At 36.9% G+C, this 16442-nt stretch overlaps 1 protein-coding gene across 1 annotated transcript; it reads left to right on the top strand.

Annotated features, from left to right (window-relative positions):
- The first annotated feature begins 5014 nt into the window (after nucleotides 1–5014).
- On the top strand, nucleotides 5015–6155 carry LOC124798818 (THAP domain-containing protein 1-like). Its single transcript, XM_047262348.1, has 4 exons — nucleotides 5015–5054; nucleotides 5113–5215; nucleotides 5340–5623; nucleotides 5740–6155. The coding sequence occupies exons 1-4, from the start codon at nucleotides 5015–5017 to the stop codon at nucleotides 6153–6155; spliced, it is 843 nt and encodes a 280-aa protein (XP_047118304.1).
- Nucleotides 6156–16442: the final 10287 nt, after the last annotated feature.

Raw genomic sequence — 16442 nt, 5'->3', positions numbered from 1 at the left:
CAATTACTAAATGATCCTGTAACGAAGCGCGCTGCTCTCCATTGGATCTTCTCTATCTCTTCCATCAACCCTATCTACTATGAATCCCACATCGGTGAGCAGTATTCAAGCAGTCGGCGAACAAGTGTACTGTAACCTACTTCCTTTGTTTTCGGACTGCATTTCCTTAGGATTCTTCCAATGAATCTCAGTCTGGCATCTGCTTTACTGGCGATTAATTTTATATGGTCATTCCATTTTAAATCATTCCTAATGCCTACTCCCAGATAATTTGTAGAAATAACTGCTTCCAGTTGCTGACCTACTATATTGTAGCTAAATGATAGAGGATCTTTCATTCGATGTATTCGCAGCACATTACACTTGTCTACATTGAGATTTTGTTGCCATTCCCTGTTCCATGCGTCAATTCGTTGCAGATCCTCCTGCATTTCAGTACAATTTTCCATTGTTACAACCTCTCGAATTACTACAGCATCATCCCCAAAAAGCTTCAGTGAAATTCCGATGTTATCCACAAGGTCATTTATACATATTGTGAATAGCAACTTTCCTGCGATACTCCCCTGCAGCACACCTGAAATCACTCTTACTTCGGAAGATTTCTCTCCATTGAGGATGACATGCTGCGTTCTATTACTTAGGAGTTCTTCAATCCAATCACACAATTGGTTTGATAGTCCATATGCTCTTACTTTATTCATTAAACGACTGTGGAGAACTGTATCGAACGCCTTGTGGAAGTCAAGAAACACGGCATCTACCTGCGAACCCATGTCTATGGCCCTCTGAGTATTGTGGACGAATAGCGCGATCTGGGTTTCACACGATCGTCTTTTTTGAAACCCATGCTGATTCCTACAGAGTAGATTTCTAGTCTCCAGAAAAGTCAATATACTCGAACGTAATATGTGTTCCAAAATTCTACAACTGATCGACGTTAGAGACATAGGTCTATAGTTCTGCACATCTGTTCGACGTCCCTTCTTGAAAACGGGGATGACCTGTGCCCTTTTCCAATCTTTTGGAACGCTACGCTCTTCTAGGGACCTACGGTACACCTCTGCAACAAGGGGGGCATGTTCCTTCGCGTACTCTGGTAAAATCGAACTGGTATCCCATCAGGTCCAGCTGCCTTTCTTCTTTTGAGCGATTTTAACTGCTTTTCTATCCCTCTGTCATCTATTTTGATATCTACCATTTTGTCATCTGTGCGTCAATCTAGAGAAGGAACTACAGTGCAGTCTTCCTCTGTGAAACAGCTTTGGAAAAAGACATATAGTATTTCGGCCTTTAGTCTGTCATCTTCTGTTTGAGTACCATTTTGGTCACAGAGTGTCTGGACATTTTGTTTTGATCCACCTACCACTTTGACATAAGACCAAAATTTCATAGGGTTTTCTGCCAAGTCAGTACATAGAACTTTACGTTTGAATTCGTTGAACGCCTCTCGCATAGCCCTCCTCACACTACATTTCGATTCGTGTAATTTTTGTATATCTGCAAGGCTTTGACTATGTTTATGTTTGCTGTGAAGTTCCCTTTGCTTCCGTAGCAGTTTTCTAACTCGCTTGTTGTACCACGGTGGCTCTTTTCCATCTCTTACGATCTTGCTTGGCACATTCTCATCTAGTGCAAATTGAACGATGGTTTTGAACTTTGTCCACTGATCCTCAACACTTTCCGTACTTGAGATTGAAACGCGTACATATTCATTACCAGCGATGGCGAGGCATGACAGAATCTCTGACCAGAGAGTTATTTATCGTTGCTAGTCTGCACTTGACCGCGCAAGTGTTCAGTTGCGAGTAGTCAGTTGCGAGTTGCACTCATTCGGCAGTAGTTGTAGCGAGTGGATGGTTGTACTGAGCGGGTGTCAGCATGCGTCCGCGGCGTGCTCTCCTTCCATCTCTGGTCACGATTCAGGACATGGTATATTGTTTTAGAAGGTAATGAAGCAGCATTGCGCTCAGCTAATAACATATGTTAATTGTAATTAATTTGCTCAAGAATTGCCCCAATAATAATTTTCTTATAAAGTAACTGTTTTAAACAAAAAGATTCATTTCAAATCAAGTAATACTTCCTATGCATTCCCTCCAAGAATTAAAATTAAACATGGGCCAGCATTGCACGGAGCTGTGCCGAAAAATAAGAGCAGATATTGATGGAGTTTACTGATGTAAGAATTTTGGTTTTTGTGTTCAGGTTTAATTATTGCACAGGGCTGAAGGTCAGCGCCGCTGCCCTTATAAAATTTGTCAGGTTTAATTATTTGTGTTCAGATGTTACACATAGTTTATGCTTCATTATTTAATTAATTTTATTGTGGGTTTAATGAGCAATCTTCATTAGTTAATGTTTGTGGGGAGTTTACATTTGGGCCATTATTATTCTTAATTTTGCAAGCAGGTTACGCTTGGTTCATTTTTATTATGCAGTTTTGTGGGAATATAACATTTCACTTAACATTGACTTTTATATTCTTGCTGGGAGGTTACAATTTCACATTTATTGACTTTTAAGATTTTTGTGCGGGGAGGTTACACTTGGCGACCCTGTCAGGATCGTATTTCTTTGAGAATCTTCTGATAAGTAGTCAGATATCTGTTCTTATTTACTAAATATAATTAGCATTTGGCGCAACGCTTTTACTAATTTTGTGACTTTCTCTAACAGATCATCGGCAGTTCGTTGCTCTTTGTTGTATTTCTATTTGTTGGATTTTGCATTGTCTTTGTCAAATTTGTGAATAATTGTGACTTGTGTAAAAATGCCACGAAAAACTATTAATAGTACATCGCGAAGTATAATGAATGAAATATCCGACTTAAATAACTTCACCGATAGTACTTGCAACACGCAATATAATGATGACAATCCACCGTTTACTGACAATCATCCTAGTGATGAACAAATGAATTCAATTGTGTCCTCTGATAATTCGACGACAATTGATGACATGGGGCGTTCTGTTACAATGAATGCTGCCCAGCTTAATACAACCGGTTTGCTAAATTCATGTGACGAGTAGACAAATTTTTCTAATGAAAATGAACAGGATACTCAAAGTAGGACGGATTTATTTAATTCCGAAATAGTGACTGACAGTGTACATCCGACTGGCAAACCATTTTGTAAATTACAGAATGACCAAATGGTCACACAAAACGCAACAATTGCAGATACACCATCAAACAGTACAGAGAATAGAGTAGGTAATGTTACCTTGGATCAAATTATGGCAATATTGCTACAACAGGGTGAAAAACAAGACAACCTTAAAGAAAATTTCAAACAACTTAATGAACAGGTCAGACAACAGAATGAAAAACAAGACAAACTTAGTGAAAAATTAGACAACAATTCCAGACAGCTTAGTGAACAGATTAGAGCCGTTGCAGCGCAGTGTCATGATACTAAAGAACAATTACACGAGGAAATTGAGGCTTGTGCTAGGAAAAGTAGTGAAAAAATTAGATCTGTTGCTCAAGAATTAAGGGATATGCAAAAAGCTACAACAGAAACACTTAGGGACGAAATTAGTGCAGTCGGTAAACAATGCTCTGAAAAAGCAACAGAATTACGCGACGAGTTTAAATTGATGACAGCAGAAATTTCGCGCACAGTGGATGCAAAGACAGACGCGAAATTCGACCAACAGAACACTCAAATTGACGAACGTTTTAATCACCACCTACAAAACAGTGATAGGCGTTTCCGTAAATTTATACAGGAACAGAATAAAGTAAAACGACAAGTCATGGAAACAATCACCGTACAGAGATAAGAAGATAAACGTAAATTGTTTGCGAAAGCAAAAACATACGTTGACAACAATATTGCTACAGTGTCCGACGAAATTAATACCATCAAGCAGTTGAACACAGAATTACATGATGAAATTTCCGATCTTAAATCGAAAACAGACACACACACAACAGACTCAGACAGTGACAAACAGACTCGAACAATTAGAGCTAACACAGGATTCTGATGTCATCAAAGCTGACGTTAAAAAATTGAGCGAAACCATACGTAAAATACAAAAGCAAATTAATGCTTCTGACACTAAAACCGATGATCAGGTAAAAATACTGACTGAAAAATGTGATGAATTGGCCAGTCGTATTGATTTTATTGAAAGTAATAATGACTGTAAATCAGACGATACTGCACCGATTTTGTTTAACCAAACACCTGAATTCCAAAATTTACAGCATACAATCAATGAGATTGATTCGTCTAATAACACATTACGTAGAAAATTATCAAGTTTACAGCAAGAAGTAACTGAGATAAAAAATATTTCAGTTAATAACACGTCACAGCATACGGCAAATTCCGAACATTTCTCACACTCACACAGCCAGTATAAATTAGGTAATCTACAAAGAGTACGTGGGTTAGACTCCGAACAGTCCCAGTCAAATAGATTCTCATACAATCATGAATCTGTTCCGTCATACAGAGACGATAATTTTGATTACAAACATTTTCTGTCGGTGAGAAAATTTAAAGTATTTAAAAACGATAGAACACAGATTTACCCTCTGGATTGGATACAACAATTCAGCTTTGCTTTTCCACCGACTTGGCCCGTAACACATAAACTTGAATTTATTTGCAGTTTCCTGGAAGGCGAACTGGCAACTCGTATGAGACCGATCGCGAGACAATGTTATTCAGTAGAAGAATTTCAGAATGCTTTTCTGTCAGCGTATTGGTCGAAGACGACACAGCGCAGAATTAAGGATCAATTAATTAGTTTACCAAATTATGAGAACTCGAATTTTCCCAGTGTCACACAATTGTTTGAGCATATGTCCAACAAAACCAGTACCTAAGTGAACCATACAATGAATCTGCACTTATTCAACTATGTATCTCTAAATTACCACGACCATTACGTGTGTCTCTTTTAACGGGTCAGCACAACGAGTTAAAATTTCATAGAGTGGCTGAGATACTAGTTACAGCGCTCCTAGCGGCAACCAACGCTAACTCGGCCGCCATGTTCTCCTTAGTCAAAACATTAGGAAAGCGTTACTGTTGTTTGTGTTGGAAGTGTGTCAGCTGTTGTGATATTACTGCAATATTTAACTTTTCTAGTTGACGTTTTTGTTACAAAATATAAAGTCAACACGCCTGCAGTGTGTTCAGCGTTCAACTGCACAAATCGCAGCGATAAAACAACAAATATTTCATATTATAAGTAAGTATATTAGTACCGAAATACGACACACGTTTTTTAATGTTTACTAAAGAGTCATTTGCATTGGAACTGTAATTATGCTTAAGACAAATGCAGGAAGTAATTTATTTATCGTTGATTACAGATTTCCTTTAAAAGATAAGGAAATTACAAAAAGATGGGTTATAAATATGAAGCGAGAAAACTGGTTTCCTACTACAGCCAGTTACCTCTGTTCAGTTCATTTTGAAGAGAAATATATGTACCACACAAATGTCCAGAGGCGCCTTTTGTCAAAACCAGTACCTACTATCTTTAACTTTCCACCACATTTACAAAAGCAAGATAAAGTATTACGACCACAACCCAGAAAGCGATCTTTCGACAATTTGCAAGATAGTGCTATTACAGTGACATCATTAGCACAAAGTAAGTCAATAATTTAATTTTACTCCGTGTTCTTATTACTTTGAATTACATACTTTCTATTATAATCTTATGGTGTAACTCTGTTATAAACTTATGATGTAACTACATTCTTTCAGTGCCTGTCGGACCCACATCTGTTTCTGCTGACCACAATTACTGTCTACCAAGCCCTAAGAAGTTGAAAACACAATATAACAGAGTACAAGCAGAGAATGTGCGACTAAAGAAGCGGATAAAGCAAATGAAGCAACTTAGTGTACGACACAAAAGAAGAATAGTGCAGTTACAGACTTTAGCTGCTGGTTTGAGAAGAAGGCTATGTAGTTCAGTTTCTGATATGTTAAACAGTAAACATGTAGTTGGTTTGTTGAAGGAGCTATTGGAACTTCAGTGCAGTGCTAAAATATGCCATTATTCTCAACAAATAAGGAAATTTGCCCTGACCCTACACTTTTATTCTGCCACGGCATACAGCTACTTACGAAAATTTGTGAAATTACCCCATCCAAGAACGCTTCGACTTTGTTATTGAATTACTATGCTTGTGTTAACTACTTGTAACACATATTTCAAATAAATTCTCGTTCGCAGTGTACTGGTTTTTGAGGCTTTGACTGTTTACTTTGAAATAGCTACAAAAATATCGCATTTATGCGCCCGTTACTGTTTCTAATAGTTAACCACAGCATGTTTAGAAGTTTGACCGTAATATTCTGGTGGTACCTGCTCTAATTGCATTAATTTATGGGCAACAAGTAACGTTATAAGTGGATGGACAGACTTATTTGAGTTGTCTTGTAGTGTTATCTACATCGAAAAGTTTAGCCATATTTCGACAAAAGATCCCTTTTTGCTGTCAGTGTACACTGAAATCACTGCTGTCTATCGCTTGTTTTAGAAAAAATAAAGCTAGTATGGGCTATTTCAAGTAAGTCAAACGCAGTTACAAGGGGGCAGGACACAGCAGACGAATGCCTTGACTAAAGAAAACATGGCGGCCAGAACTTCAATTTGCTTCAAACATGGCGGACCTATAGAAATTTTAACTCGTTGGGTCAGCTGAAGGAAAACATTTCGGCATTCAGAGATCTGTTACAGCTTTTGGAAGTACAGCAATCGGATTATTCCTTTATACACAAAAATTTTTCTTATAATAACCAAGGTCAACAAACGTACAGCAATTACGATCAGCCACGTAATTTTAATAGCAAAGGTAACAGACGCTTTAGGAACGACAACCACCAGAACTTTAATAACAGACAAAATTTTAATTATCAACATCGTCAAAATTATCAGGAACAGGAACCACATTTTAGTAACAATAGACGTTTTTCACCACAACAGCATGAAAGTCAGCCGGTTAGCATACCTAACCAACAATGCAGTCTACAAGGTCAACCAAACTTTAATGTTTCGCCGCGTGCACGTATAGTCCCAGCTACAACAAATAGTAACGCACGGCAGCAAGGAAATAACTACGTGCAGAAAACACAGTATTTCAATTCCTATCGCAATGCACCGTATAGGAATGACTATCACGATAGACGTAAACATAATGAGGACAATTTTCAGCGTACGTTCAATAACAGTCGGTCTTACGAGCAACAAAATGATCAGCAACAACATATTCTTATGAATGAACCCGACAGTAGGTATCATCCAGAGCGTAATACGTCTGGAAGAAATAACAGAACAGTTCAAATAGTGGAAATGCCACAGCATCCTCCCGAAAATAATAACACGTCAGATAGGATTTGACTAGATACAGTACAGGTCGCATCTTCCAATAACACAAGCACTACTTTTGACACGCAGAATGTTGTTCATGAAAATGTTACTACTTTTGACGACATCCGAGACACTCTTTTACAGGAAAGACCAGTTGCTCAGAAAACCATTTCACACCCTGTCATCGAAATTAAAATAGGATCATCGAAATTTTCAGCAGTAATCGATTCTGGATCACCTATGTCAGTTATAAATGAGGAAACTTTCAACGAGTGTAACAAAGAGAATACCTATCCTACATTACCATTAGGCAAAACGAAAGTGAAAGGAGCAGTATCGGGTAAAGGAGTAGATGTAAAATTACAGACACATTTATCATTTTGTATTGCAGGTCATACATTTCACTCAAATTTTTGGATTGTTCCGTTATTGACGACGGACATTATTTTAGGCACGAAATTTCTGGTACAACACGACGCAATTATTCACTTTCAAAATTCCTATTGAATGCTAAAGGATGAAAATGTACAATTGGCTTTAGAATTTCAGCACTCTTTATCTGCGGAAGAACAAACAATTAATTGTACAGAGGTCATTTCCGTATCACGTAACATAGACTGTAATTCCACATTGTTCACAGATATGTACGTACATAACTATAATACTCCAGACGAAGCTGACTATGACGTAATACAAATGATTTCTGATAAAGTTAAACAAAGCAGTGCAAATACAGACGACGAACGTACGCAACTACACAACATTCTTTTACAGCAAGCTCCAGTTTTCGAGAACATTCCTTGTACTATGTCCGGTTTTATGTATGAATTTCAAGTCAAACAGCACGACACATTTAAAGCAAAGCATTATCCCATTCCATATACCCATAGAGAACAAGTTAAGAAGGAATTGCAAGATATGCTTGACCAAGGAATTATTGAACCGGCAGTTAGTCCATACATAAACCCGCTCCATATTGTTAAGAAAAAAGATGGCTCACTTCGCCTCGTGCTTGATTCACGTCACATCAATGACATAATTATTAATGAAACAAATCGACCACAGACATTAGAGGAACTACTACAGAAATTTCACGGTACTGCTATTTATTCTACATTAGATCTGAAATCGGGATTTTGGCAAATTCAACTCCATCCGAACTGCAGAAAGTACACAGCATTTCTCTGTTTTGCCGACTGTTATCAATTTTGTAAATTACCATTCGGTTTAACTATTTCTTCAGCAGCTTTTATTCGCGGTTTGAATACAATACTACCGACAGAGCTTAAAGACAGAATTTCAACGTACGTAGACGACATTCTTATTGCAGAAGCTAACTGGACTGAACACATCTGATTCAAGAACAACTGTTGCAAACTTTTCGTGCACAAGGACTCACAGTTAATCTCAGTAAATCGCACTTTGGTGAAACTTCTATAAAATTTCTTGGACACGTGATTTCAGCAGAAGGCATAGCGCCTGACCCGGAAAAACTTCAAGCTCTACGTGACATTACTGTTCCTATGACGAAGAAACAGCTACGCAGTTTTTTGGGTTTAATTAACTTTTTTCGTAAATTTATTCATTACTCTGCTTTAGATACCCCCAGATTATGCCAATTGACAGGTAAAAACAGTATTTGGTCCTGGGATAAGTAAGCACATTCTGAATTTGTGAACCTGAAAGAAGCCTTATTGAATGCTTCAGTTTTATCGCACCCAGACCTTACCAGAAATTTTTCGATTGCCACCGACAGTTCTAACACCGCTTTAGGCGTACATATTTTTCAGGAAATTGAAGAAGATGGTTCTAAAGTAATTAAAAACATCGCATTTGCAAGTCGCATTCTGTCACCTGCTGAGCGAAATTATTCTGTTACTGAACTTGAAACATTATGTGTTGTTTGGACTTTTACGAGATTTCGACATTTTCTTTATGGAAGACATAGCACCGTCTACACAGACCACAGAGCGACACACGACAGGTTAAGCAGATGGAAACTTTATCTACAGGAATTTAATTTTACAATAGTTCACACTCCCGGCACACAAAATGTTGTAGCAGACGCACTATCCCGTTCACTCAGCAACAATCAGCAAGATATAGCAACCAACTTCTGCAAAGCAAATTTCAGCCTCATGTACATTCAACAAGTTGCATTTGAAAATTTTATTTCGTCGTCATTACAAGACATAGCACAAGAGCAGAGTAAAGACAACGTGTGGAAAGAGATTAAACACCTTTGGCAAGATAGGAATAACGTTACGATTAGAAACCATTACACTGTACGCAAAGACATTCTGTTTCGCCACTCTCATCCTGACAACAACAATTGGTTATTATGCATTCCCGATGAACTTGTTAACAAATTAATCTGCTATACTCATTTAAGTTATGCTCATTACGGAGCTAGAAAATGTTTTCTTATACTGAGACAGATCTGTTATTTTGCCAACATGGAGAAACGTATACGACGAGTTTTAGCGTCATGTAAAATCTGCCAGAAAGCTAAGTCAGACACGACTTCACATATTCCTCCATTATATCCCATTGTACCTGTTAAATTAAGACACATGGCCGCTGTAGACATTTTTGGTCCGATTCCCAGAACTAATAGAGGTTTTTGCTACATCTTTGTCGCTGTTGAACTCACTTCAAAATTTGTTACCTTCACTCCGTTACGCAAAGTTACTGCTAAAACTGTTTCGAAAGCATTTGTAAAACATTTTCTATTTCATGTAGGGCATGTGATGAAAGTAATTTCTGACAATGGATCACAATTTCGATCTGCCATATGGACACGTATGTTACGAGCTAGAAACATTTCTCCGATCTATAGATTAGATTAGATTAGATTAATACTAGTTCCATGGATCATGAATGCGATATTTCGTAATGATGTGGAACGAGTCGAATTTTCTAATACATGACATAACTAGGTTAATTTAAAAACATACTTAAGTTAATATAACAACTTTATTTTTTTGTGTTTTTTGTTTTTCTTTATTTTTTCTTTCTTTATTTTTTTTATTTTTTAAATATTTTTTCTTTTTTTTCTTAATTTATATCTAAAAATTCCTCTATGGAGTATATATGCAGGTACCATGCTTCTTCGAACCCTTGTGAACGATTAATGAAAGAAATTGGTGAACTGTGTAGAATATACTGCCACAAAAGACATATTGATTGGAACACACACATACACTCATTCCAGGATGTAATTAATTCGATACCAAATGAATCCACTATGCTATCTCCGTCTGTTATACTGAAAAATGCTGAACCACCTAACAAAATTAAAGAATTAGTAACATTTCCTACATCTCGTCGACTATGACACCATGAAATAATTGACATTGCACTGAACAACATCAAACATGCCGCAGAGCTCCGGAGAAGACAGCAAAAACAGGTTTGTACACGCCGTGACTTTCACATTGGACAGAAGATATTAGTACGTACACACTATTTATCCAACAAAGGAAAGAGTAGATGCAGTAAATTTGAGCTTCTATATGCAGGTCCATATCAAATTCGCAGCATTCCTCACCCTAATGTTCTACACGTCGAAACTTTGAGAACCAGAAAATCGAAAGGAAACCACCACTGGTCAAACGTCAAACCTTTTATTGAATGAAGATATTTTATGATTTAACGTGCTATAATGCCATTTGCTAATTTTATGATCACTTATGCAATTATATTCACATGACTACTTACTGATGACTGTAGTATTTTTTCTTGGCAAGTGCCCGGCAAGGTAAGGTTAGCAGGTCGCTTTTCTTGTCGTTACACATCAGACTGTGCATATTTTCCCAGATGAATTTACACATTTTATGACCACTTATGCAATTATATTTATGTGACTACTTACTGATGATTATCATATTTTTTCTTGGCAAGTGTCCGGCAAGGTAAGGTTAGCAGGTCGCTTTTCTTGTCGTTACACATTAGACAGTGCACATTTTCCAGATAAAATTACATATGTTACTAATAATTATGCAATTCTATCTAGTGATATATTAATTTTATCAAATTTTTTCTCTATTAAAGTCTTCAATTCTCGCCTCTATTAACTACACAACATACAAGCTGAACACAAAGAAGGTCACATTTCTTGTCATAATTTTTTTATGTTTGTACGATTGTTTTCATATTTTGTTTGTATGCACTATGAAATAGTTAAGATATAGCAAACACCAGTTGACTTTGACATTTTGCCTTATGGTATCTCAACATCGTGACTACTTTACTGCTACAATGTGATACACTGGGTACATTTTTGCCTCTGAACACTATCTATGTTTTTTCACATATTATGTTTTCTGTCATGTTATGCTGTATGCTTAATTATGTTACCATTAACCAGTTTTTATCTAATGGGTATATGAATTAAATGCAAGACATTAATCTTTGTTCATCATTTTCAGAAAGAAATAACGTGTCAAGGAAATAAATTAAACAAAATGGGAATTTCACCTTCGGAATGATCGAAAGAAGATGCAAACCTCGTGAGGAAGAGTAAATGGATCAGAATTAACAAGCATTAACAAGAATATACTATACACATCGTAGAATAGCAGTCTTAACTAATTTTTTCTTTCAGAATACAAGGCGATTGATGCAGGCTGTCAGACAGAACTACACATCTTAGTTTTAGTGATGAAATATGATAGAAATAAGGAATAGTTGTATAATGAATAATGAAGTGATTTTTTGCAGATGATAATGAAAGCTGATGAATAATGATGAAGAATATGCTACTATGGATAATGAAGATTTTCTTTACAGGTGATGATGATAATGGAGTTATGATAATATGGATAATGAAGTGATGGATAATGAAGTTTTTTTTTTTACAGATGAGGTTATTGTTGAAGTTATGTATTTATGCTATGTAATTATTTAAGTATTTGTTGCAGTTCGTTTTGACAGTAGGTATTATATTGCATAGTATGATGACTGAAGGTTTTGGAAGGGACAGCTATGGAACACAGTTTTATACACATTTCATTACCTGTTAATTCGAAGTTCACTACTTTACAGCATAAAACCGCGTTTCTTCTTTCAGTTTAATATTCCATTTTTGTATATTTTTGCAGGAGAAGTTATTTATGAAATTAATGTGCTATAAGCAGTTGTTCATTAAATCTATGTCATTTATGAAGGTGATTACATATACTCTACTTGTTTCATAATCTTGCTACAGCTGACTCATGACGAAGGACGTTACACATTTTCATTTACAGCAACAACCCAAAAGCAATTTTTTTTCTCTTTCCCCTGTAATTACCCAACGCAATGCATTGCTAACACAAAAAAAGGAAAGTATTACCAGCCCCAAATAATGCTACCAATTTAAAAGAATTATGAGTAATACTAAATGATGTTTTCCAACCACAGACTTTGAGTAATTGTTACAGTATAATAATAATGCTTTGTAACTGGGAAATGAATGCTACTGATTACTGTATTGAGATGACCAATGATTAATTATGAACATTATTCTGTAATACTATGTTATTGACTACTCCTGTTTTATGCTTTGTAACTGGGAAATGAATGCTACTGATTACTGTATTGAGATGACCAATGATTAATTATGAACATTATTCTGTAATACTATGTTATTGACTACCTCCTGTTTTATGCTTTGTAACTGGGAAACTAATGCTAGTGATTACTGTATTGAGATGACTAATGATTAATTATGAACATTATTCTGTAATACTATGTTATTGACTACCTCCTGTTTTCAGTAATGACTTCTGATGATTTGTAATTAGGAAATGAGTGCCAATGTTCTCTGTAGAACACCACATGAATATAATTGTGTAATGACTCCTGATGATTTATAATTAGGCAATGAGTGCCAATGTTCTCTGTAATATGCCACATGAATATTATTATGTAATATAATTAGGCAACGAGTGCCAATGTTCTCTGTAAAACGCCAATCTATGAACATTATTCTGTAATACTACATACATGGTACAGAAATGTTCAATAACTGGGCAATGAATGCCGCAAACTACTAATGTAATTCTCAGTGAAGACTAGTATGTGACTTAACGTCCTTCACCTTCTGACCTAACTACCTTGAATTACTGCAATAACCGTTTGTCCTGTATATCCTCTTGATCATGGAGCACTATATTTGGTTTTTGCACTAATTCTACGTTGGTGTACCTTACAAGAACGTGGTGTTGACATGACATACTGTCCACCACTGTAAGCGATGGAGATGTTATTATGGTCCCACTGTTTGGTGTAGCTAATGTACTGCCAAAATGATAACATGGAATATTACTACGACATTCCAGTGTCTTGGCTACGCTGATAAATACTTCTGGGAAAAGAACTTCAGATTGTTTCATTTGGTGTTGTGCCCCAGTACAAAAGATATGGACTTTCAGTGCAGCTGCGTGCAACCTAAAGTGCTACAACCATGATGCAATCCTTCCCTTTCCTATCCTAATTCTTGTAATATAGTGAAAATCATTTTTTTGCTAATATGATTTGTATTTATGACCAATACATTTTTTTAATTTGCTGATATATTCTGAATTATAGTGCGTGTGCACTTTTGTCATTTTTCTAACATGATTTCTACACATTGTATGTACATTTTTTTGATTTGCTGATATGTTCACTACTTCAGTACATGTGCACTTATGTCATTTGTCAATGAGATTTATACTCATTATGTCTATTTGTTGTGAAAACTTTGAGGAATTTTTCAGTGCATGTGCACTTATGTCATTTGTTAATATGTTTAGTACTCACATTTTGTTATTGCCTAATATGTTTAGTACTTGGTGCATGTGCACTATATTTACTTCATGTTCTACATCTGTATATTCTCTGTTTGTAAAGTCAATTAGTTAAGAAAAATTTGTTGCTCATGGCAAGTCCAAATGACTCACCATCGCTGCCAAATTTTTTGCCCCCCAGTGGAGGGTTATGAAACGCGTACGTATTCATTACCAGCGATGGCGAGGCATGACAGAAACTCTGACCAGAGAGTTTTTTATCGTTGCTAGTCTGCACTTGACCGCGCAAGTGTTCAGTTGCGAGTAGTCAGTTGCGAGTTGCACTCATTCGGCAGTAGTTGTAGCGAGTGGACGGTTGTACTGAGCGGGTGTCAGCATGCGTCGGCGGCGTGCTCTCCTTCCGTCTCTGGTCACGATTCAGGACATGGTATATTGTTTTAGAAGGTAATGAAGCAGCATTGCGCTCAGCTAATAACATATGTTAATTGTAATTAATTTGTTCAAGAATTGCCCCAATAATAATTTTCTTATAAAGTAACTGTTTTAAACAAAAAGATTCATTTCAAATCAAGTAATACTTCCTATGCATTCCCTCCAAGAATTAAAATTAAACATGGGCCAGCATTGCACGGAGCTGTGCCGAAAAATAAGAGCAGATATTGATGGAGTTTACTGATGTAAGAATTTTGGTTTTTGTGTTCAGGTTTAATTATTGCACAGGGCCGAAGGTCAGCGCCGCTGCCCTTATAAAATTTGTCAGGTTTAATTATTTGTGTTCAGATGTTACACATAGTTTATGCTTCATTATTTAATTAATTTTATTGTGGGTTTAATGAGCAATCTTCATTAGTTAATGTTTGTGGGGAGTTTACATTTGGGCCATTATTATTCTTAATTTTGCAAGCAGGTTACGCTTGGTTCATTTTTATTATGCAGTTTTGTGGGAATATAACATTTCACTTAACATTGACTTTTATATTCTTGCTGGGAGGTTACAATTTCACATTTATTGACTTTTAAGATTTTTGTGCGGGGAGGTTACAAGATAAAACCTTTGTGTTGAGCCGTCAAGTACTCTGAAATCTGTTTTTACTCACTTTTGCTAAACAGAAAAATCTTCCTACCTTTTTTTTAATATTTATATTTACGGCTGAAATCATCGGTGCTGTAACCACTTTATTATCGCTGATTCCCTGTTCTGCATTAACTGTTTCAATTAGTTCGGGTCCGTTTGTCATCAGAAGATCTAATATGTTATCGCCATTAGTCAGTTCTCTGTTTAAGTGCTCAAGGTAGTTTTCAGATAATGCACTTAAAAAAATTTCACTGGCTTCTTTGTCCCTGCCACGCGTTATAAACGTTTGAGTCTCACAGTCTATATCTGGTAAATTAAAATCTCTACCCAGAACCTATAACATGGTCGGGAAATCAACTCGAAATATTTTCCAAATTTTCCTCCAGGTGTTCTGCCACAACAGCTGCTCATGAGACATCCAGTTACCATGTTTGAGCCCGCTTTAACCGTGGCCTTCACCAAAATTATTTCACATTTCGGATCTCCGTCATTTCCTTCGATACTATTGCACTTTTTATCGCTATAAACACGACTCCCCCTTCACTGTCCAGCCTGTCTCTGCAGTATACATTCCAGTCTGAGTTTAGAGTTTCATTACTGTTTACAATTAGTTTCAGCCAACTTTCCGTCCCTATTACTACGTGGGCATTGTAACCGTTTATTAATGAGAGCAGTTCTGGGAGTTTCTATAGTCGCTCCTGTAATTTACTATTATCACATTAATATTGTCATTTCCTGTTGCATCTTGCCTACTGATATCTTGTCGCGTCTCAGGAGGCATCTTGTCGGGCCTAGGGAGGGAATTCTCTAACCTAAAAGACCCACATGTGCACTCCACACATACTCCGCTACCCTTGTAGCCGCTTTCTGCGTGTAGTGCATGCCTGATCTATTCAGGGAGACCCTACATTTCTCCACCCGATAGCGGAGATCGAGAAATTTGCACCACAGAACTCCACAGAATCGTCTGAGCCTCTGATTTAAGCCTTCCACTCGGCTCCAAACCAGAGGACTGCGATCGGTTCTGGGAACGGCACTACAAATAGTTAGCTCAGATTCCACCTCGTCAGTGAGGCTATCCGCCCTTACTAACTCCACCAACCGACTGTATGAACTGAGAATGACCTCTGAACGCAGACGGCAGGAGTCATTGGTGCCGACATGAGCAACAATTTGCTGTCGGGTGCACCCAGTACTCTCTATCGCCACCGGCAGGGCCTCCTCCACATCTCAGGTGAGACCC

Source organism: Schistocerca piceifrons, chromosome 5 (genome assembly GCF_021461385.2).
Source record: "Schistocerca piceifrons isolate TAMUIC-IGC-003096 chromosome 5, iqSchPice1.1, whole genome shotgun sequence".
Lineage (NCBI taxonomy): Eukaryota > Metazoa > Arthropoda > Insecta > Orthoptera > Acrididae > Schistocerca > Schistocerca piceifrons.
This window is presented reverse-complemented; position numbering and strand designations above follow the sequence as displayed.

What these genes read in the sequence shown, in the direction of transcription:
- LOC124798818 (XM_047262348.1), top strand. Translation starts at nt 5,015, where the DNA reads ATGTTCTCCTTAGTCAAAACATTAGGAAAGCGTTACTGTT. An exon ending in ACAAATATTTCATATTATAA is followed by an intron (nt 5,216 to 5,339) that starts GTAAGTATATTA and finishes CGTTGATTACAG; the next exon opens with ATTTCCTTTAAAAGATAAGG. An exon ending in AGTGACATCATTAGCACAAA is followed by an intron (nt 5,624 to 5,739) that starts GTAAGTCAATAA and finishes ACATTCTTTCAG; the next exon opens with TGCCTGTCGGACCCACATCT.